Source organism: Papio anubis, chromosome 4, assembly GCF_008728515.1.
Source record: "Papio anubis isolate 15944 chromosome 4, Panubis1.0, whole genome shotgun sequence".
NCBI classification, from domain to species: domain Eukaryota; kingdom Metazoa; phylum Chordata; class Mammalia; order Primates; family Cercopithecidae; genus Papio; species Papio anubis.
The window spans coordinates 142,332,686-142,354,939 of NC_044979.1; the positions used below are offsets into that span (position 1 = coordinate 142,332,686).

The 22,254-nt window shown below is 48.0% G+C and overlaps 3 protein-coding genes and 1 non-coding gene across 9 annotated transcripts in view; 2 read left to right on the forward strand and 2 right to left on the reverse strand.

The window, feature by feature from the left end:
- Positions 1–1,358, reverse strand: part of PMS2 (PMS1 homolog 2, mismatch repair system component) — a 31,621-nt gene extending 30,263 nt beyond the window's left edge. The window contains 1 exon segment of the mRNA XM_031665619.1: positions 1,121–1,358. Within this exon segment, the coding sequence (XP_031521479.1) occupies positions 1,121–1,326 (206 nt within the window). The 5' untranslated portion in view covers positions 1,327–1,358.
- Positions 1,299–16,912, forward strand: AIMP2 (aminoacyl tRNA synthetase complex interacting multifunctional protein 2). Of its 3 annotated transcripts, XM_021933292.1 has the most exons (5): positions 1,299–1,621; positions 7,584–7,790; positions 10,575–10,806; positions 13,630–13,808; positions 16,386–16,912. In XM_021933292.1, the coding sequence occupies exons 1-5, from the start codon at positions 1,325–1,327 to the stop codon at positions 16,401–16,403; spliced, it is 933 nt and encodes a 310-aa protein (XP_021788984.1). In that variant the 5' UTR covers positions 1,299–1,324; the 3' UTR covers positions 16,404–16,912. The 3 variants fall into 3 exon arrangements, with proteins under 3 accessions (XP_021788984.1, XP_009197150.2, XP_009197151.1); XM_009198886.3 differs by lacking the exon at positions 13,630–13,808; XM_009198887.2 differs by lacking the exon at positions 13,630–13,808 and having other exon boundaries at positions 1,380–1,501.
- On the forward strand, positions 9,318–9,453 carry LOC116274778. The gene has a single exon (XR_004183553.1). It is a non-coding gene; the product is annotated as a small nucleolar RNA SNORA42/SNORA80 family (small nucleolar RNA).
- Positions 16,913–17,719: 807 nt separating the features above from the next.
- Positions 17,720–22,254, reverse strand: part of EIF2AK1 (eukaryotic translation initiation factor 2 alpha kinase 1) — a 41,128-nt gene continuing 36,593 nt past the window's right edge. For 2 of the 4 annotated variants that reach the window (XM_031665612.1, XM_031665611.1), the window contains exons 14-15: positions 20,632–20,865; positions 17,720–18,367 (exon numbers count right to left, since the gene is read on the reverse strand). In XM_031665612.1, coding sequence (XP_031521472.1) covers positions 18,236–18,367; positions 20,632–20,865 — 366 coding nt within the window. In that variant the 3' untranslated portion in view covers positions 17,720–18,235. Of the gene's footprint in view, positions 18,368–18,944; positions 20,866–22,254 lie in introns of those variants that run through there. The other 2 variants (XM_031665610.1, XM_031665609.1) reach the window with 1 other exon arrangement.

The window sequence follows — 22,254 nt, forward strand, 5'->3', positions numbered from 1 at the left end:
GTGTCGCCCAGGCGGTACTGCAGTGGTGCAATCTCAGCTCACTGCAACCTCCGCCTCCTGGGTTCCAGAGATTCTCCTGCCTCAACCTCCCAAGTAGCTAGGATTACAGGCTCCCGCCACCACGCCCGGTTAATTTTTGTATTTTTAGTAGAAACCGTATTTCACCATGTTGGCAAGGCTGGTCATGAACTCCTGACCTCATGAATCACCCGCCTTGGCCTCCCAAAGTGCTGGGATTACAGGGGTGAGCCACCGGGCCCGGCCCACTTCAGATATTTATTTTGAGGAGAGAGCGCATTTAGATACAGACCCCAGATTTATTTAAATGTCTCAATACATTTAAATGTAGTTAACTAAATATATCTAATATATTTAAATACAGAAAGCAAATTTGCGTTTACAAATCTGACACGGAATGCAACTGTGCTAGCCAAGATTCGGTGTAGCTTACCAGCCAGAAATCACATACCCTAACAGGCAGAAATCACATACTCTAAAAGGTAGAAATGCATTGCATTTTTTAAAACTGCGCGGCTATGCAAATTAGGATGTGTCTGGACGCTCTACCATCCCCAAAACAACCTCAATTTTTTAAAAAGGCCAGGCACAGTGCATCACTCCTGTAATTCCAGCACTTTGGGGTGCCGAGGCGGGCGGATTGCTTGAGCTCAGGAGTTCGAGACCAGCCTGGGTAACATAGCGAAATCCCCGTCTCTACAAAAAAAAAATTAAAAATTAAATAATACAAAAATAAAAATAAAAGTGGAGAGAGAACAGGTAGAAAGAAAATGCATTCAGTCTATGCGGATTTCACGCTCCGGTTTCAAGTCCACGGCCCTGTGATGGGATGTGGGCAAAGCCTGTCTGGGACGGGCCGAACCCAACTCCTTACAGGGCCGAATCCTTTACCCGCAGCCCAGGACCCCGAAGGAGCTTGCCTCGGCCTCAAGGCGCACCCAAGGGGCACCGGATCGCTCGGGCGCTGAGGTCGCTGCTCCAGGGCCTCCACGCGGCGGCTTCGCCACGCCCCTCGGCCATGTTTCCCGCATTTCCAGGGAGGCTGGAACGCCGTGGGTGTCAAAGAGGGCGCGCGAGAGGGGAGACCGCGAGCCCGGCTCACCTCGAGCTCTCAGCTCGCTCCATGGATGCAACCCCGGTTGCGCCTCGGGACTGGGAAAGTTCCCTCCACGGCTCCCACAGGCGCTCCGCCTCCGGGGCTCCCATTGGCTGCTTTCGACGTTGTGCTCCACCCTTTCCGGGCGGGGCGGCAAAAATACTTCCCGTCTCTCCTTTTCGCCTATTGGCTCTGTCAAAGGTCGAGTCCATGACGTCAAAAAGCCTGGGTCAATCAGAGCACACCAGACTGCGTTTTCCCGAACGCCCGCAGCAGGGTCAGAAGGGAGGTGGCCGCCCTCCGTCGTGGCCTCTGACGGTTTTTGAGCGTTGGTGTCTGGCACGCGCTAGCCCCTCTTGCTTTGGTTCCGCCATGCCGATGTACCAGGTAAAGCCCTATCACGGGGGTGGCGCGCCTCTCCGTGTGGAGCTTCCCACCTGCATGTACCGGCTCCCCAACGTGCACTGCAGGAGCGGCGGCCCAGCGCTCGGCGCTGGCCACGTGCAGGTAGGAGCGCGGGGTCCCCCGCCCAGTGCGCACGCGCGGCGGCCGGCTGCCTGACCAGGTCCCCACAGGCCGGAGCGAATGCATCCCACCTGCTTCACGGCCCCACCCCGCTTCTGTGCCGGCCAGCCAGGGACTCACCCAAACTTTTCTCTTTTAAAGGATTTATCCAGGCCGGGCGCTGTGGCTCACGCCTGTAATCCCAGCACTTTGGGAGGCCGAGGCTGGCGGATCACCTGAGGTTAGGAGTTCGAGACCAGCCTGGCCAACATGGTGAAACCTCGGCTCTACTAAAAATACAAAAATTAGCCGGGTGTGGTGGCAGGCGCCTGTAATCCCAGCTACTCGGGAGGCTGAGGCAGGAGAATCGTTTGAACCCTGGAGGCGGGGTTTGCAGTGAGCTGAGATTGAGCCATGGCACTCGAGCCTGGGCAACAAAAGCGAAACTGTCTCAAAAAAAGAAAAAAAATATATATATATATATATATCTTTCCAGGTCGCGCGCGGTGGTTCATGCCTGGAATCTCAGCGCTTTGGGAGACCAAGGTGGGAGAATCGCTTGAGCTCCAAGAGTTTGAGACCAGCCTGAGCAACATGGCGAGACCCTTGTCTCTATTTTTTAAATGTTTTAATTAGGCCGGGCGCGGTGGCTCAAGCCTGTAATCCCAGCACTTTGGGAGGTCGAGACGGGTGGATCACGAGGTCAGTAGATCGAGACCATCCTGGCTAACACGGTGAAACCCTGTCTCTACTAAAAACTACAAAAAACTAGCCAGGCGAGGTGGCGGGCACCTGTAGTCCTAGCTACTCGGGAGGCTGAGGCAGGAGAATGGCGTGAACCCAGGAGGCGGAGCTTGCAGTGAGCTGAGATCCGGCCACTGCACTCCAGCCTGGGCGACACAGCAAGACTCCGTCTCAAAAAATTTAAAAAAAAAATTAAATGTTTTAATTAAAATAAAAATCTGTCCTTTTTTTATATATATATGGTTGCTTAAACATTTTAGTTCAGAGATTCTACCTTCTGAAAAGTGAATAGCACATAAATGCTCATTTTCAGGAATTACAAAGCGAACCCCAGGGTCACGACGGCCCAGGTTGACACACATTGTCACCCCTCCATTCTTTCCACTTCAACCTTCCCTCCCCACCCCCAACCCCAGGTCTTGATTTTTTATGGTAATTATGTCCTGCTTGTCTCTATTATTTTGTCAACTCAGTATTTATCCCTAAACAATATAGTCTGGTTTTTTGGGTTTTTTTGTTTTTTTCAGACGGAGTCTTGCTCTGTCGCCCAGGCTGGAGTGCAGTAGTGTGATCTCAGCTCACTGCAACCCCTGCCTCCCCGGTTCAAGCAATTCTCCCGCCTCAGCCTCCTGAGTAGCTGAGATTACAGGCATCGTCCACTGGACCCGGCTAATTTTTGTATTTTTAGTAGAGACGGGGTTTCACCATGTTGGCCAGGCTGGTCTCGAACTCCTGACCTCAAGCGATCCACCCGCCTCAATCTCCCAAAGTGCTGGGATTACAGGCGTGAGCCACTGCACCTGGCCCCTAAACAATTGATATATATATATATAAGCATACAGCATATAATCTGATGTGTCTGGCTTTTTTTTTTTTTTAAATGTAGAGATGGGATCTCACCCTATCTCTACCTAAAAAGTGGTTATCAAGAACGGAGGTGGTCTCGATCTCCTGGCCTCAAGTGATCCTCTAACCCCAGCCTCCCAAAGTGCTGGGATTACAAACATGAGCCACTGGTGCCCAGCCCTGGCTTCTTTTTTGTAGACATTATTTTAGGAGTCATTTTATTGTAACATCGGAAGTATTCATCTTCTCTGTAGTATACTGTTCTATTGCATGGCTCTCCACCATATACTTATCCATCCTACTTGCTCAGGGACACTGGATTGTTTTCCATTTTAACCTGCTATGAACAATTCTGTAGTGAATATTCTTATACAGAGCAGCAGGCATGGGGTATGTACTAATGAACGGGACTCCTGGCTCAGTGGCCCACCTGGCTTTCCACTCTACTAAATTGTTTTCCAGAGTTGTTATACTGGTTTACACACTTGCTCACCGCCCACCGGCTGGGTAGAAGAATTCCTGATATTTGCACCCTGCCCAAAACTGGTGGGTGTAGCGTGGTATCCTAGGGTAGTTTTAGTTTGGATTTCTCCAGACTTCTCTAAGTTGAGGACCTTTTCATATTCACTGGCCGCTGTGATTGCTCTTTTGTAATGTACCTGCTCAAGTCTTTCACTCTTTTCTCATTGCAAACATACATCCTAGGTTTCCAGCAGGAGAAACAGACCTGTCCATTCTGACACAAGATGGGTGAATCGGTAACTTTTTTGGTCTGTTTTCCCACTGCTTGTTATCCTTCTGCTTTCTTTAATGGCTTTCTGCCTAGATCAGGAGGGACGGACTTTCTTTTGAAACCCAGTAACACAACGTGTTATTTCAGTACAGAGCTAAGACAGAAATAGCAGACATGGTTCAATGGTCCCTGCACCTAGAGAGTGCCATGGAAACAGGGCCCAGTCACCCTCCAACTACACAGTCCCATGAAACCAGAAAGACAACCCAGGTTGGAGAATGTCACCTTTCATTGAAGGCCAAGTTTTGCAGAGTCTGTTTTACTTGTGTTTAAGTCTGCTGCCTAACTTCTTGTGGCCTTTTGCGAACTTACAACTTAGAGGACACGTAATCTCACTTTTCCAGCAATTTTTCTAGGAGATGATAACAATGTGTACAAATAATTAGCAATAAAACATCTTGGCCAGGCGCAGTGGTTCACGTCTGTAATCCCAGCACTTTGGGAGACCAAGGCAGGAGGATCACTTGAACCTAGGAGTTCAAAACCAATCTGGGCAACATGGTGAAACCCCATTTTTACAAAAAGTACAACACTTAGCCAGGTGTGGTAGCATGTGCCTGTAGTTCCAGCTACTCAGGAGGCTGAGGTGGGAGGATCACTTGATCCCAGGAGGTCAGGGCTGCATTGAGCTGTGATCGGCCCCTGCACTCCAGCCTGGGCAACGGAGTGAAGCCCCGTCTCAAGAAAAGCAATCAAGCATCTCCAGGGTAAAGGAGAGCAACATGAAGAATAAGCTGTTTATAAATACATATAAATTGAAACAAATTGATAAAAACAATATACCACATCACAATCTAGTCTCAGCAAGGAAAACAGCAGGCCAACATTACAAGGCACCAATGACATAAAACAGATCTTGAACATTTTGGTATTACTCAGATCATGAAGGACTAGATTAAGCTGCACTCAGGGCTTAAAAATCACAAGCCACATTACACGTATAGTACTTCAGACATTCTTCATTCCTGACTGAGTTGTTTTGTTTTTGAGACGGAATCTCGCTCTGTCGCCCAGGCTGGAGTGCAGTGTCGCGATCTTGGCTCACTGCAGCCGCCGTCTCCTGGGTTCAAGCAATTCTCCTGCCTCAGCCTCGCCAGTAGCTGGGATTGCAGGTGCCCGCCACCACGGCCGACTAATTTTTTGTATTTTTGGTAGAGACTGGGTTTCACCATGTTGGCCAGGCTGGTCTTGATCTCCTGACCTCAAGTGATCTGCCTGCCTTGGCCTCACAAAGTGCTGTGTTTACAGGCGTGAGCCACTGCGCCCGGCCCTGACTGAGCTTTGAATCCAGTAGGTGCATTTTTGGCCCTGTTGGAGCAGACACCCTACTGCCATTTGTGAAATTATACACAAACAATGTACAGATATAGGTTGGTTAAGAGAGATTGGAAATATGACTCAGGACTTAACCATTAAGTAACAGAATATTACACAGGTAGTAGCCCTCCCTGTTACACATCTTGCTTTCAAATTTATTTTCAGTCAGCACCTAATTTTTTTTTTTTTTGAGATGGAGTCGCCCTGTTGCTCAGGCTAGAGTGCAGTGGTGCGATCTCGGCTCACTGCACTCTCTACCTCCTGAGTCCAAGTGATTCTCCTGCCTCAGCCTCTGAGTAGCTGGGACTACAGGTGCCCACCACCAAGCCCAGCTAATTTTTGTGTTTCAGTAGAAATGGAGTCTCATCATGCTGTCCTCTTGAACTCCTGACCTCAAGTGATCCACCCGCCTGCCCCTTCCAAAGTGCTGGGCTTACAGGTGTGAGCCACCATGCCCGGCCAGCACCCAATAATTTAATTGGCATACTGAACTCTGTTCCACCCAGAAGTCAGTGGACTTCACATTGCTCTGCTGTTTGATCTTAAATAAGAGCAGCAGACTAGGAGAGGTGAGAAAGTGCTGATTAAGCCCGAGGGTAAATAGGAGTTAAGCAAACAAGAGAAGAGGGAAGAGCAATGCAGATAGAGGAAACGGCACGTGAAGATCCTGTGGTCCGAGCCAGCGTGGTGTTTTAGGAACTCGTAGGACAGTGTAGCTAGAGCACAGAGCAAAGGAGGAAATTGGGTGAGGTAAGGTAGCCAGAGGCCAAATGATACAAGATGTCTGTGAAGCCATGTTAAATGTTTGACATTTTATCCTAAGCACCTAGGTTAGCAAGGGGGAGACAGTGACAATATCAGAAATTTTTTTTTTGAGACGGAGTCTCGCTCTTGTCACCCAGGGTGGAGTGCAGTGGCGCGATCTCTGCTCACTGCAACCTCCGCCTCCCAGGTTCAAGCAATTCTCCTGCCTCAGCCTCCTGAGTAGCTGGGATTACAGGCACCCACACCACACCCAGCTATATTTTTTGTACTTTTAGTAGAGACAGGGGTTTCACAATATTGGCCAGGCTGGTCTCAAACTCCTGACCTCAGGTGATCTGCCCGCCTCGGCCTCCCAAAGTGTTAGGACTACAGGCATGAGTCACTGCGCCTAGCCCTGAGTTTCTTTTAAAAATCTTTCTAGCTGCCATCTTAAAGGATGGATTGCAGGGTGAACTAGAATAGGTGCAAGGTGGAATAGGCTAGGTGAAAAATGGTGGCCTGGCTGGGCATGGTGGCTCACGTCTGTCTTCCCAGCACTTTGGGAGCTGAGGTGGGAGGATGGCTTGAGGACAGGAGTTTGAGACCAGCCTGAGCAACATAGCACAGTTCTTTGTCTCTACAAAAAAAAAATTAAAAATTAGCCAGGCTTGGTGGTGCACACCTGTAGTCCCAGGCACTCAGGAGACTAAGGCAGGAGGATCAGTTGAGCCCAGGAAGTCGAGGCTGCAGTGGGCCATGATCACACTATTGCACTCCAGCCTGGGCAACAGAGTGAGACCCTGTCTCCAGGACAAAAGAAAAGCCAAGAAAATGATTTGGGGAATTGATTAGCTCCATGGGTATGCTTCCAAGCTAAAAAACTGTTTCAACCCGTGTTCCCTTTTCCCTATTTGTATAAATTACTGAGTTACATTCTCATTGCTACTTATTTAAGCAAAGTATTCTTAGTTAAGAACAAAGAACTAAAAATTGTGTTCATTTTATATCTTTCCCTGTTCTTAGACTAAATTACGTGAAATCGGAACCATACAATTTCAGAGTGGCTTTCAGCCACAACTTTTATTTAAGTTTTTTTTGTTGTTTTTATTTTTGTTTTTTTTTTGAGACAGAGTCTTGCTCTATCACCCAGGCTGGAGTGCAGTGGTGTGATCTCGGCTCACTGCAACCTCTACCTCCTGGATTCAAGCGATTCTCCTGCCTCAGCCTCCCGAGTAGCTGGGATTATAGGCACGCCCAGCTAATTTTTGTATTTCTAGTAGAGACAGGGTTTCACCATGTTGGCCAAGCTGGTCTTGAACTCCTGACCTCAGATGATCTGCCTACCTAGACCTCCCAAAGTGCTGGGATTACAGGTGTGAACCACCACACCCAGCCCATAATGTCTTCTTTTAAAGGGTGGGAGGTTTGATGAGTGCATGGCAAAGTAAGACAAGTGATCAAACTTAAACAACACTGTTCTGATGGGAGAGGAAATGAACATTTGGCTGTTGGTTTGTTTAGGAAGAGTCTAACCCATCTCTGCAAGCTCTTGAGTCCCGCCAAGATGATATTTTAAAACGTCTGTATGAGTTGAAAGCTGCAGTTGATGGTCTCTCCAAGATGATTCAAACACCAGATGCAGACTTGGATGTAACCAACATAATCCAAGCGGATGAGCCCACGACCTTAACCACCAATGTGCTGGACTTGAATTCAGTGCTTGGGAAGGTAAGTTCGTTTTGAAAGCTGAAATGTTAGTAGGTGCTGAGTGGTTAGTACAGGGAAATTGTGCTACTGTGATTAAAGCCTTAGCTTTCAGGGCGGGCACGGTGGCTCACGCCTGTAATCCCAGCACTTTGGGAGGCAGAGGCAGGCGGATCACGAGGTCAGGAGATCCAGACCGTCCTGGCTAACATGGTGAAACCACATCTCTACTAAAATACAAAAAATTAGCTGGGCATGGTGGCGGGCGCCTGTAGTCCCAGCTACTCAGAAGGCTGAGGCAGAAGAATGGCGTGAACCCGGGAGGCAGAGCTTGCAGTGAGCGGAGATCGCGCCACTGCACTCCAGCCTGCGCAACAGAGCGAGACTCCGTCTCAAAAAAAAAAAAAAAAAAAAAAAAAAGGCTTAGCTTTCTAATTTTCAAAGGCAGAGCCAAGAGCATATTCATATTTTTTTTCTCCTCTAAATGAGTGTGCCTTTGCACAGAACAGATTCCCAAGGCAGGAGTGAAGTCAAAACAAGCTCTAAAGCCTCTTCTTGACTTCTCAGACCAAGTAGAGGGCAGGGAGGATGTGTAGGCAGAGGAGGAGTGGAGGAAAGTTACAGCCTCTGCCAGTCCAGGCATGGGTCCAGCAGCCTCCGAGCCCTGGAAGAACAGATCTCAGCTTGTTTGCTCAGTGTTCCCCAGAGGTTCAGCAGAGGCAGCCCAGACTCTCTTTGATAGCAGGCCAACTTTCAGAACCGTGACTGCCCAAGCACAAAAATCCTACCCGTCCTTTTGAAATGTATTGCTCAGGCCAGTCATAGTCTCGTATTTCAAGTGCATTTTGCTTGAATTCAGTTTGCTGTATTACAAGTAAGTTGCATCAGCCGGCTCTCATGATTGAAGTTTACAGGCTTCAGCTAATTTAGGGGAGAATCTGATATGCAAAGAAAGACCATCTCGTTTGTTACAACGAAGTGGTATTTATTTGAGGATGCAAAAAGGGTTTGTCCCAAGAATCCCTACCAATAGCCTCCTCTAGAATGGGTGATAGAATAGCACGACTTAAAAGCCCTAAAAAATGCAAGCATTGTGGTGTCTCACCCAGGGCTGGGATATTTGGTAACCTCAGTACCTCTGCATTCATGTATTCCTTCCACTGCTCCCTCATTCATCCAGTACTTGTTGGCATGCACTGAGGACTCAGATGAGGCGCAACCAGGCCCTCAGGGAGCCGGAGCCTAGCAGATGAGTTTTTGAGCATGAGCAGCCATAACAGTCATTTCTCAGGGTGCTGGGGAGGCGTCTCAGAGCACGTGGTGCTCAAGATGAATTCTGATACCTCAGAAGACCCAGTGTCAAGTAATACAATATGTTCAGGGAACTGCAAGGCATTCCGCGTAGGCTGACGTGGGGGACATTGGTCAGGAGTGGCAGGCGGGGTACAGAAAGCCAAGGAGTTTGGCTGTGAGTGTTCACATCAGTGCATTCGTTATTACAAGTGAAAGTGTAGAAGAAATAAGAAAGTCTTTATCTAAAAAGGCTGTCATGCCTGGGTTTGGATTTATAACAGGCCCATCCCCCTGGACCTCTCATAGTACCCCATGCCAGAGTAAACTGTGGCCCTGAACCATTGCTTGGCCTCTGTACCCATGGGCCACTGGCACTGAGGAGGGTTACCCAGTGGGAAAAAACAAGGCTATGAGTCTGAGCACTTCAGTTAACACCTAGTATGTTAGAATCTCCCCATCTCTCATCACCAATGATACCTTGAGCCAACACCCCTTCTTAAGGGGTTCTTCATGGAAACATCTTAACACAAATTGGCTGTGGTCAGCTGTTGGAAAGATTCAGTAGCTGAAATAATTGCAGGTTAAAAGGGACAAATAGAACTGTCATTCCTGGCCGGGCGCGGTGGCTCAAGCCTGTAATCCCAGCACTTTGGGAGGCCGAGACAGGCGGATCACGAGATCAGGAGATCGAGACCATCCTGGCTAACATGGTGAAACCCCATCTCTACTAAAAAATTTTTTAAAACTAGCCGGGCGAGGTGGCGGGCGCCTGTAGTCCCAGCTACTTGGGAGGCTGAGGCAGGAGAATGACATAAACCCGGGAGGCAGAGCTTGCAGTGAGCTGAGATCATGCCACTGCACTCCAGCCTGGGCGACAGAGCAAGACTCCGTCTCAAAAAAAAAAAAAAAAAAAAAAAAAAAAAGAAGTGTCATTCCTAGGCCAGGCACCATGGCTCCCATCTGTAATACCAGCACTTTGGGAGGCCAAGACAGACAGGTCATTTGAGGTCAGGAGTTTGAGAACAGCCTGGGCAACATGGCAAAACCCCATCTCTACTAAAAATAATTAAAAAAAAAAATTAGCCGGGCGTGGTGGCAGGCACCTGTAGTCCCAGCCACTCAGGAAGCTGAGGCAGGAGAATCACTTGAACCTGGGGAGGCAGAGGTTGCAGGGAGCAGAGATCATCTACTGTACTCCAGCCTGTGTGACAGAGTGAGACTCTGTCTCCAAAAAAAAAAAAGAGTGTCATTTCTGATACGCTGTTTTATTTGACAGTGGAGTCAACTTTTTATTCGTTGGGGATAAGGGGGTGGAGTCAGCTCATATCCCAGCTCCACTCCATCCTGAGCGAGTGGCCTTGGAGAAGTTACTGGCTGCAACCTGCAGAAGATGCTAGTGCCTTCTTCATGGAAGTGGAGGAGTCAGATAACCCTAGTTAGGTTCTTAGACTCGCACCCGGCACAGTGGCACTCTCTGATTACTGTTATTCGTACATTGTCTTGCTCTTTCCCCAGGATTATGGGGCGCTGAAAGACATCGTGATCAACGCGAACCCGGCCTCCCCTCCCCTCTCCCTGCTTGTGCTGCACAGGCTGCTCTGTGAGCACTTCAGGGTCCTGTCCACGGTGCACACGCACTCCTCAGTCAAGAGTGTGCCTGAAAACCTTCTCAAGTGCTTTGGAGAACAGAATAAAAAACAGCCCCGCCAAGAGTATCAGCTGGGATTCACTTTAATTTGGAAGAATGGTAAGTAGATGGGACTGAGTCAGACTTACACACAGCTGCCCCTTGAACACCACGAGTTTGACCTGCATGAGTCCATTTACATGTGGATTTTTTTCTTTTCTTTTCTTTTCTTTTTGAGACAGAGTCTCGCTGTGTCACCCAGGCTGAAGTGCAGTGGCACAATCTTGGCTCACTGCAACTTCCACCTCTGGGTTCAAGCGATTCTCCTGCCTCAGCCTCCTGAGTAGCAGGCATTATAGGCGCGTGCCACCATGCCCAGCTAATTTTTTTCATGTTTTTAGTAGAGACGGTTTCACCACGTTGGTCAGGCTGGTCTCAAACTCCTGACCTCGTGATCCACCTGCCTTGGCCTCCCAAAGTGCTGGAATTACAGGCGTGAGCCACCGTGCCTGGGCCTCGTGGATTTTTTTTCAAATAACTATCTTGGAAAATTTTTTGGAGATTTGCAACAATTTGAAAATACTGGCAGACAAACCACATAGCCTAGAAATATCAAATCAAGGCTGTGCGCAGTGGCTCACGCCTGTAATCCCAGCTCTTTGTAAGGTCAAGGCAGGCGGATCACAAGGTCAGGAGTTCGAGACCAACCTGACCAACATGGTGAAACCCCGTCTCTACTAAAAATACAAAACTTAGCCAGGTGTGGTAGCGGGTACCTGTAATCCCAGCTACTCGGGAGGTGGAGGCAGGAGAATCTCTTGAACCCAGGAGGTGGAGGTTGCAGCCAGCCAAGATCATGCCATTGTACTCCAGCCTGGGCGACAGAACAAGACTCCATCTCAAAAAAAAAAAAAAAAAGAAAGAAAAATATCAAAACAAGAAAAAGCTATGAGGCATAAAATATTTACATACTAGTCTATTTAATTTGCTACCACAAAATGTACACAAATCTATTTTAAGAAGTTAAAATGTATCAAAACTTACACACACACTATACATGGCACCACCTGCAGTTGAGAGAAATGTAAACAAACGTGAAGATGAGCATGAAATCCCAACTGCGTAACATTAACTGTAGAACAAACATACTGTACTGCTGGAATAATTTAACAGCCGCCTCAAGCGTGGGGAGTGTCTGCTTCATTCTGCTTCAGACACCCCGTGACACCAGTCATCTCGGTGTGAGCAGCTAATTCACCTCTCCAGGAAATTGCATGTTGCAGTCAAAAGCGATCTCTTGGGAGGCCAAGGCGGGTGGATCACGAGGTCAGGAGATCGAGACCATCCTGGCTAACACGGTGAAACCCCGTCTCTACTAAAAAATACAAAAAAAATTAGCCGGGCGTGGTGGCGGGCGCCTGTGGTCCCAGCTGCTCAGGAGGCTGAGGCAGGAGAATGGCATGAACCTGGGAGGCGGAGCTTGCAGTGAGCCGAGATTGCACTACAGCACTCCAGCCTGGGCGACAGAGCGAGACTCCGTCTCAAAAAAAAAGTGATCTCTTGAGGTTCTTGGGTATTTTTCATCATGTTTTGGGTATGTTTCCATCGTGCATTGCCATAAACCTTGACTAACACTGTAGGGCACTTACAAAGTGTCTCTTGTGATACTGAAAGTGCTCCCAAGAAGCAGAGAAAAGCCATGATATTACATGAAAAAGTTGAATTGCTTGATATGTACCAGAGGTCTGCAGCTGCCTCTTCAAGATAAATGAATTCAGTGTAAGAACCATTGTTTTAAAAAAAGGGAAATTTTCGGTCAGGCACAGTGGCTTACGCCTGTAATCCCAGCACTTTGGGAGGCCAAGGCAGGCAGATCACGAGGTCGAGATCAAGATCATCCTGGCCAACATGGTGAAACCCTGTCTCTACTAAAAATACAAAAATTAGCTGGGCTTGGTGGTGTGTGGCTGTAGTCCCAGCTACTCAGGAGGCTGAGGCAGGAGGATCACTTAAACCTGGGAGGTGGAGGTTGCAGTGAGCCGAGATTGCACCACTGCACTCCAGCCTGGTGACACAGCAAGACTCCGTCTCAAAAAAAAAAAAAAAGGGAAATTCATGAAGGCATCACTATAGCTGCACCAGGAGGTGCAAAAACCTTGCACTTTTTGCAAAATACCTATTTATCTTGTATTGAAAATGTAGCTTTTGGCCGGGTACGGTGGTTCATTCCTGTAATCCCAGCACTTTGGGAGGCCAAGGTGGGTGGATCACCTGAGATCAGGAGTTCGAGACCAGCCTGACCAATACGGTGAAACCCCATCTCTACTAAAAGCACAAAAATGAGCCCGGCATGGTGACTTTCACCTGTAGTCCCAGCTACTCGGGAGACTGAGACAGGAGAATCGCTTGAACCCAGGAGGCAGAGGTTGCAGTGAGGCAAGATCGTGCCAGTACACTCCAGCCTGGGCTACAGAGTGAGACTCCATCTCAAAAGAAAAAAGAAAAGAAAATGCAGCTTTTATGTGGGGTGCAGGATTCCTGTTAGAAAGGCATACCTATAGACTCTCATATGATTTGAGAAAAACCAAAGTCATTATATGACAACTTGAAGCCAAAGGAAGGTGAAAGATCTAAAGCTGGAGAGTTTAATGCCAGCAAACGATGGTTTGATAATTTTAGGAAAAGGTTTGGCTTTTAAAAATGTCAAGATAACAGGAGAAGCAGCTTCTGCTAACCAAGAGGCAGCAGACAAGTTCCCAGATGCCATTAAGAAAATCATGGAGGAGAAAGGATACCTGTGTCAACACGTTTTTAATGCAGACAAAACTGCCCTAATCTGGGGTGGGGGCGGGGAACCACAAAGGACATTTATTAGTAAAGAAGAGAAGTGAGTCCCAGAATTGAAGGCAGGGAGGGCTAGGCTAACCCTCCTGTTTCGTGCAGGTGCAGCTGTGTGTATGATCAGGAGAGCTCTTACCTGTAAAGCTGCTAACACCCAAGACTTCACGGGAAAAGATAAACACAGCTGCTCGTCTTTTGGTGGTACAACGCCTGGACAAGAACCCTTTTTCTGGATTAATTCCATTGATGCCTTGTCCCTGAAGTCAGGATGTACCTTGCCAGTAAGGGACGCCTTTGAAAGTTCTTCAATGCTCCAGTCACTCAGAGCCCCATGAGTTAACACCAAGGGTGTCAAAGCCATCTACTTGCCCCTAACACAACATGGATCAAAAAGTCGTAAGAACCTTTGAGGCTCATTACACACAGTATTCTGTGAAAGAATTGTCAGTGCTATGAAAGAGAACCCTGGCTAGACATGCCTGTAATCCCAGCTACTTGGGAGGCTGAGGCAGGAGAATTGCTTGAACGCGGGAGGTGGAGGTTGTACTGAGATCGTGCCACTGCACTCCAGCCTGGGTGACAGAGCAAGACTCCATCTCAAAACAAAAAGCAAAAGAGAGAGAACCCTGATAGAACATCTTGAAGAGTCTGGAAGGATTACATCATTGAAGAGGCCATCGTTGTATACAAAGCTGTGAAAGCCATCACGGTAAAACAGTACATTCCTGCTGGAGAAACCTGTGTCCAGATGTGCGTGACTTCATAGGATCTACGACAGCCAAGGAAACCAAGAAATAGATCACAAATGGGGCAAAAGTGGGTGGTGAAGAGTTTCAGGGTACAGATCTTGGAGAAATTCAAGGGCTGACAGACACTGCACAGAAGAGTTAACATAAGACAGCTTAATGGGGAGAAGTGTTTCCAAGCCAGTGCCAGATGTTGAGGAAGAAGACCTAGGAGAAGCCAGGCTGGAAAACAGATTTCCATTAGACAGTCTGGGAGAAGGCTTCTGATCATTCGAGGCTGCTTTTGACTTCTTTTATGACCTGGAGTCTTCTATGATACAAGCAGTGAAACTAAAGCAAACGGTGGAAGGGTTCATGCTGCATGGAACTATTTTTAGAGAAATCAAAAGGCAAACAGTCAGACAAATTATGATGTATTTCCCTAAAGCTACACCGTGCTTGCCTCTCCTCCTTTCCTGCCTCCCTTTCTACCGCTGCCACCCAAGACAGCAAGACCAACCCCTCTTCCTCAGCGACATGGGCAGTGGGATGAAGACCTTTAAGATGATCCGCTTCAACTTAATGAATAGTAAATTCATTATCCTTTTCTTTTTAAGAGGCAGGGTCTTGCTATGTCACCCAGGCTGGAATGCAGTGGTACGGTCACAGCTCACCACAGCCTCAACCTTCTGGGCTCAAGTGATCCTCCCACCTCAGCCTCCCAAGCAGCAGGGACTACAGGTGTGAGCCACCATGCCCAGCATCCTTATTATTTTCTTAACATTTTCTCAAGTTTATCGTAAGAATATAGCATATGATATATAGACCATACAAAGTGTGTGAATCAACTGTCATAGGTAAGGCTTCCCATCAGTAGTAGGCTGTTAGTGCTTAAGATTTGGAGGAGTCAAAAGTTTTATGTGGATTTTCGCTGCACAGCAGTGGGGAGTCAGTGCCCCTAACCCCCACACTGTTCAAGGGTCAGCTGTACTATATGATGATATGTGCAACATGGTTTTGATACGAGGCAGCAAGGGGTTAGGACATTGTGTGGCATACCGGCCATACAGCGATTTGCATCAGGTCAGATATTCTAAGTCTAAGAAGCCTGTGGGGTAGTTCTAGAGAAGGAGCAGAGATGAAGCACTGCAAAGATGCCCTTGTTCCTCTGCAAAGTTTAGGGTCTCTGAGTGAGACACAGCTCAAGTTGGGACTGTGAGCCTTGGAGGAAGGGGGTTCTGTCCAACCAGGCAAAGCAGGGGAGTCATGGCTATCACAGCCATCTTGCCCTCACATTCTAGAACTTACTATCATAGGGACATTGAAATTATCTTCTCATATGGCCACATAAAGATAGGATGTCATGTACTCACTATCCCACGGATGTATGCCCCTTCTGGTTATGCTGATATGGAAGGAAGCGAGTTCATGTCATTCATACCTTAACTGTCCTCAGCCTCACAGAAAGCGATTATGAGGCCAAGAGCCTGGGAGATGCAACTCCTGGGTTTCCAGCCCTCAGCCCCCAAATCCTTAGGCAGCAGGGATTGGAGCAGGTGGTCTGAGGTCCCTTCCAGCTTCAGAACTGTCATAATCAAATACCAGGAATGGCTCTTTGGTTACTTTTTTTTTTTTTTTTTGAGACTGAGTCTCGCTCTGTCACCCAGGCTGGAGTGCAGTGGCCGGATCTCAGCTCACTGCAAGCTCCGCCTCCCGGGTTCACGCCATTCTCCTGCCTCAGCCTCCCGAGTAGCTGGGACTACAGGCGCCTGCCACCTCGCCCGGCTAAGTTTTTGTATTTTTAGTAGAGACGGGGTTTCACTGTGTTAGCCAGGATGGTCTCGATCTCCTGACCTCGTGATCCACCCGTCTTGGCCTCCCAAAGTGCTGAGATTACAGGCTTGAGCCACCACGCCCGGCCTGGTTACTTTTTTAACATAGTTTGCACTTAAACCTTTTTCAGTATTAAGCATCTTAAGAGACTGACTGAAAATGTGATGTTCTTCTTGAAAACACCCTTTCGCGTGTCATCAGTCTGTGGTGTTCGGTGACTGTCCCCTTCCCCATTGTGCGAGTACTTCCCTCACACGGCTGCTCTGGTGATGCTACCTTGCGTGTGTTTTTTCTTTTCAGTGCCGAAGACGCAGATGAAATTCAGCATCCAGACGATGTGCCCCATCGAAGGAGAAGGGAACATTGCACGTTTCTTGTTCTCTCTGTTTGGCCAGAAGCATAATGCTGTCAACGCAACCCTTATAGATAGCTGGGTAGATATCGCGATTTTTCAGTTAAAAGAGGGAAGCAGTAAAGAAAAAGCCGCTGTTTTCCGTTCTATGAACTCAGCTCTTGGGAAGAGCCCTTGGCTCGCCGGGAATGAACTCACCGTAGCAGACGTGGTGCTGTGGTCTGTGCTCCAGCAGACCGGAGGCTGCAGTGTGACAGTGCCAGCCAATGTGCAGAGGTGGATGAGGTCTTGTGAAAACCTGGCTCCTTTTAACACGGCCCTCAAGCTCCTTAAGTGAATTCCGTTACCGATTTTAAAGAGTTTAGATTTTAAGAATGGTGCTCTTTCATGCCTATTATCAGTAAGGGGACTTGTATTAGAGTCAAAGTCTTTTTATTTAGGCCAGTTGTCAAATGTCAATAAAAGCATCATGTAATTTGTGGTTTTCATTTTATTTAAAATTCAGCAAAATCATACGCCATCTACCGTGATGACTGCCAACTCCATGGCAGACCCTTTCTGGGATTCAAAAACCACTTCAGATCGCTGCCTCTGAGGGATGTACAGATTGGCTGGGGAGTTGAATGCTACAATAAAGGAGGAAGTACCGGGGAACAGTGCAGGGCAAAGGTGGGAAAGAGATCTGAGCTGCCTGGAGATCACCTGGGGTGAGGAGTACAAAGCTTTGCAAGGGTGTGGTTTTGGAATGACGCTAAATTGAAGGTGGAGAGAACAGATAAAAAGATTGGAAGTTGCGGCCGGACGCGGTAGCTCACGCCTGTAATCCCAGCACTTTGGGAGGCTGAGGCAGGCAGATCATGAGGTCAGGAGATCCAGACCATCCTGGCTAACCCAGTGAAACCCCATCTCTACTAAAAGTACAAAAAAATTAGCCGGGTGTGGTGGCGGGTGCCTGTAGTCCCAGCTACTCGGGAGGCTGAGGCAGAAGAATGGCGTGAACCGGGGAGGTGGAGCTTGCAGTGAACCGAGATCGCACCACTGCACTCCAGCCTGGGCGACAGAGACTCCATCCCCCAAAAAAAAAACCATTGGAAGTTGCACACTGTACACTGTTTTTTTTTTTTTTTTTTTTTTTTTTTTTTTTTTTTTGAGACTGAGTCTCGCTCTGTCGCCCAGGCTGGAGTGCAGTGGCCGGATCTCAGCTCACTGCAAGCTCCGCCTCCCGGGTTTATGCTCCCAAAGTGCTGGGATTACAGGCTTGAGCCACCGCACCCGGCCTGTACACTGTTAAGAAGTTGAGCTTTTATCTTAGAGGCAGCAGAAGGTTTGGAGCCAAGGAATGAAATGATCAGGCGTCCTACAGGTAATGAACTTGGCTGCAGTGTGAAAGGGGTAGGAAGACTGGCAGCTGTCAAAACTGGAACAGTCCAGTGAGTATGTGCAGGCCTGGGCTTGGGCAGTGACAGGGGCACACGTCAATTTCTGTAGAACCTTCTAGAGAAAGACCAGACAGAGGGTCAACAGAGTTGAAAGGAAAAAATAATTGAGGATAAGGTCCAAGTTTTTTCTTTCAGAGACCATTTAGGTAGGAAATTCAGGAAAAGGAGCTTGTGAGGCAGGAAAGGAAGGAGCACCAGCTTGGGGCACTCTGACATCTTTAAAAAGTCTTGTAAAGGCTTACTAAATACAACTAAGAATTATACCAACTATACCCTAATGAAGATTAAAAATTTACATTCCAGTTAACTACCTTAAAAGTTAAGTCCACTTTCATCCTACAGATACAGCCTGAGGAAGGTTAGACAGGTACGCCCCCATCCTTTCCGTCATCCCTCACCCCTTTGTCTTGAGAAAGGAGGTTTAGCTGCTTCTTTAGTTCTGCAATTTCTTTTTCTTGCTCTATTATCTTCATCTGTAGAGTGAAGTTAACCTGTAAGGAGAAAATATTTTAAACTCCATTAAAATAACTTACTACTATTTTTTTTTTTTTTTTTTTTTTGAGACAGAGTCTCACTCTGTCGCCCAGGCTGGAGTGCAGTGGCGCGATCTCGGTTCACTGCAGCTCCACCTCCCGGGTTCACGCCATTCTCCTGCCTCAGCCTCCAGAGAAGCTAGGACTACAGGCGCCCGCCACCATGCCTGGCTAATTTTTTGTATTTTTAGTAGAAACAAGGTTTCACCATGTTAGCCAGGATGGTCTCAATCTCCTGACCTAGTGATCTGCCCACCTCAGCCTCCCAAAGTGCTGGAATTACAGGCGTGAGCCACCGTGCCTGGACTGTTTTTCCCCCCAGACCTGTTTGTTTGTTTTGAGACAATCTTGCTGTTGCCCAGGCTGGAGTACAGTGGCATGATCTCGGCTCACTGCAACCTGTGCCTCCCCAGTTCAAGCTATTCTCGTGCCTCAGCCACCCAAGTAGCTGGGATTACAGGCGCTCTCGTACAAGCCCAGCTAGTTTCTGTATTTTTAGTAGAGATGGGGTTTCGCCATGTTGGCCAGACTGGTGTTGAACTCCTGACCTCAATTACCACCTGCCTCAACCCTCCAAAGTGCTGGGATTACAGGCATGAGCCACCACACCCAGCCAAGGTTTCATTTTACACAAAAAACTTTTGCAAGATAGTAGAAATCCTAAATAACTATGGTTATAAATACTAAATAACTATGGTCTCTAATAGCTGTCTTAACTGATCATTAGAAAATCCCCTTCATGTGTGAAGATAAATGTTTATACTTAGTTTTAAGAACCACATCTGTGGCTGGGCGTGGTGGCTCACAACTGGCTAATTTTTGTATTTTTAGTAGAGACGGGGTTTCACCATGTTGGTCAGGCTGGTCTTGAACTCCTGACCTCATGATCCGCCCGCATCGGCCTCCCAAAGTGACGGGATTACAGGCGTGAGCCACCGCGCCTGGTGCTTATAATTCTTAGAGTAGACAGGTGGTAGGGAGTCAACCTGCTTACGTGGACAGTGAATACAAGCGTGCTACTGGCATTCAACCTAGTGCTTGATACAGTCAGGGAACTCTGAGAATGGGTTTAAATATTTTGTTTGCACCAATAGGAGTCTAAGCTCAACTATTCACTGAAACAGGATTCACTATTTATTTTGAGACGGAGTCTCGCTTTGTCGCCCAGGCTGGAGTGCAGTGGTGTGATCTCGGCTCACTGCAACCTTCACCTCCTGGGTTCAAGTGATTCTCCTGCCTCAGCCTCCTGAGGAGGTGGGATTACAGGTGTGTACCACCATGGCCGGCTAATTTTTGTACTTTTAGTAGACAGGGGCTTTCACCATGTTGGCCAGGCTGGTCTCGAACTCCTGACATCAGACAATCTTCCCACCTCGGCCTCCCAAAATCCCATGCCTGGGATTACAGCATGAGCCACCCCGCCCGGCCAGGATTCACAATTTAAACAAATTCTATTTTAAGCTTCATATTTTCCTCAGCATTAAAAAGAAAAACATGTACAGAGACCATGTCCAGGGCAGCAGCTGCAGCCAGACCCCCACACCAGGCCACCCCTGCCTCTCCTGGGTGGTCTGCAGTGGCTGTGTACTGCGCAGGGAAGGCAGCAGCCCCCCTGGGGCACACTCTTCAGCACGACCCGGGGAGGTGCCAGGATTTTCTACAACCCGAAATTCTGAGAGTGCTAAACTCATCAGTGACCAAAACACCCTCAAGGGACCCACCCACCACTTCAGGGCTCACCAGCCCTGCCAGTGATGAGCCCCCGACAGACACCTAGACAGCCCATAACAGCAGGCAGGTGGTGAAGAGTCAGACTTTGACATGGACATTTAAAGGCCCAGCCATCAGAAGGGGCAAACCCGATGGGCCCCTCCGGCCTTTCTGGGGAAGAGTCACACCCACCAGGCCTCAGGAAGCTTTCCTACCCGGCCTTAGCTGTGGGGTTGGCCCCCGGCCCTCCACTCCTCTTTGTGAACACCAGCAGATACCTCCTGTGCCTGCTGGGGCCAGCCAGAGCTGCTACCCTAAGGGGAGTGAGTCCTGCGAGCACACCCTGCAGGTGAGTAGCAGCAAGTGGATGAGAACAAATAGGCCCCGCCTCCAGAACCATCATCTGCCTCTTCCACCCCCAGCCTCCAGGGGCACCACCCACCCCTTCCTTCCCCAAGAGAGGAAATAAAAACCACCTTCACTCCAGGTCCAAGAAAAACAAAAGCACATACATTTCCAGAAGTTTGGAAAAGTTCGCTCTGCAGCAGCTGAACAGCAGATGGTCTCTGCGATGAGTTCCTTCTCGTTAAGTGCTGGATATACTTGGCTTGCACTGGACACCTTTTACTGAGGGATTCCGGCAACTGACCAGTTCTTAAACCTGTTAGAACTTCTGCTCGCTCCATTTCTGTTCCAAATGGCTGAAAGAGCTCTAGCAGGATCACACCCAAGCTGTACATATCTGACTGGAAAAAGAAAAAAAGGGGGAACTCAGTAGTGAAATACAGAGTGAGAAGAACGTTTCCATTTCCGTGTTCCACCCTCCAAACAGGAGAGGGTTTCTAAGAATGAGGATATACAGTCACCCACAAGGAAGGGAACAGAGCAGGATGGCTCATCAGAGACAGGGACTTTCACAACCCCAAAAAGGGGCATCCGTGGGCACGCAGAATGGATGGTCAGGTGGAGAGCAGGGATAATCCCCACCCACAGCAGTCACGACCATACAACTGTCTTCAGCACCCCGTAACAATCCAGGCCTGACCCAGGGAGAGGGACATGAGCTCACGCCTGCTAGTGTCAGCTGCGGGGAAGCCATAGTGGGTCGCGGGTTCTCCTCCAGTCTCACCTCTGCCTCCACTCATACTTACCAAGTGTCCTTGGTGACATTTAACAAACTGCATAAAATCTGTGATACTACTCCTAAAAACAGATTTTTTTAGAAAGGTCTTCACTAGACAAGACTTTAGGGGCAGCCATCATTTTTTCTGACAGCTCTTTCCCAATCACTAAAAAGCTCAAGGAGCCATCAAAAGGAAGAAAATTTTACTAGGCTGTTGTTTTGAAAAATGGATTTTAGCATTTCTTCAAGGAACAATGGGGATTCAAACTTTACAGCATGTTCATTCTATTTCAAGGGGAGTCAAGGGGCAGGCTTCCCCTTGGCGTTTATTCACCGAAGCCTGAAAAAAAAAAACAATTAGAAGAAAGGCTGAACACAGGCTTCCATGAATTCTAGCTTCCTGAGGTGAACAGTGATGTTTTAAAGGGAAAGCTCATTTCAAAATCGATTTAGGCCAGGTGCAGTGGTTCATGCCTGTAATCCCAGCACTTGGGAGGCCAAGGGAGGAGAATCATTTGAGGCCAGGATTTTGAGATCAACCTGGACAAAGCAAGACCCCATCTCTACAAATATATATATATATTTGTTTGTTTGTTTGTTTGTTTTTTAAATTAGCTGGGTGTGGTGGCACAACTCTTGAAGTCACAGCTACACGGGAGGCTGAGGTGAGAGGATCACTTGAGCCCAGGAGTTGGAGGCTGCCTTGAGCTATGATGACACCACTGCAATCCAACCTGGGCAACAGAGTAAGACCCTGTCTCAAAAACAACAAATGAACAAACAAAAACAATGTGTGACACCTGTGGATTTTGAAATGGTAAAGTAGGCAACACAGATTCTACTGAAAAGTGAGGCTTCTTCTTAGGGCAATTTGAGCCACTTAATAATCTAGAGTACTTGGTTATCTCCAAAAACATCTCTATGACAGAGCTTCTGCATTTCATTGTACTGTTTGTTTTTTTTCTTTTTTTGAGACAGAGTTTTGATCTTGTCATCCAGGCTGGAGTGCAAT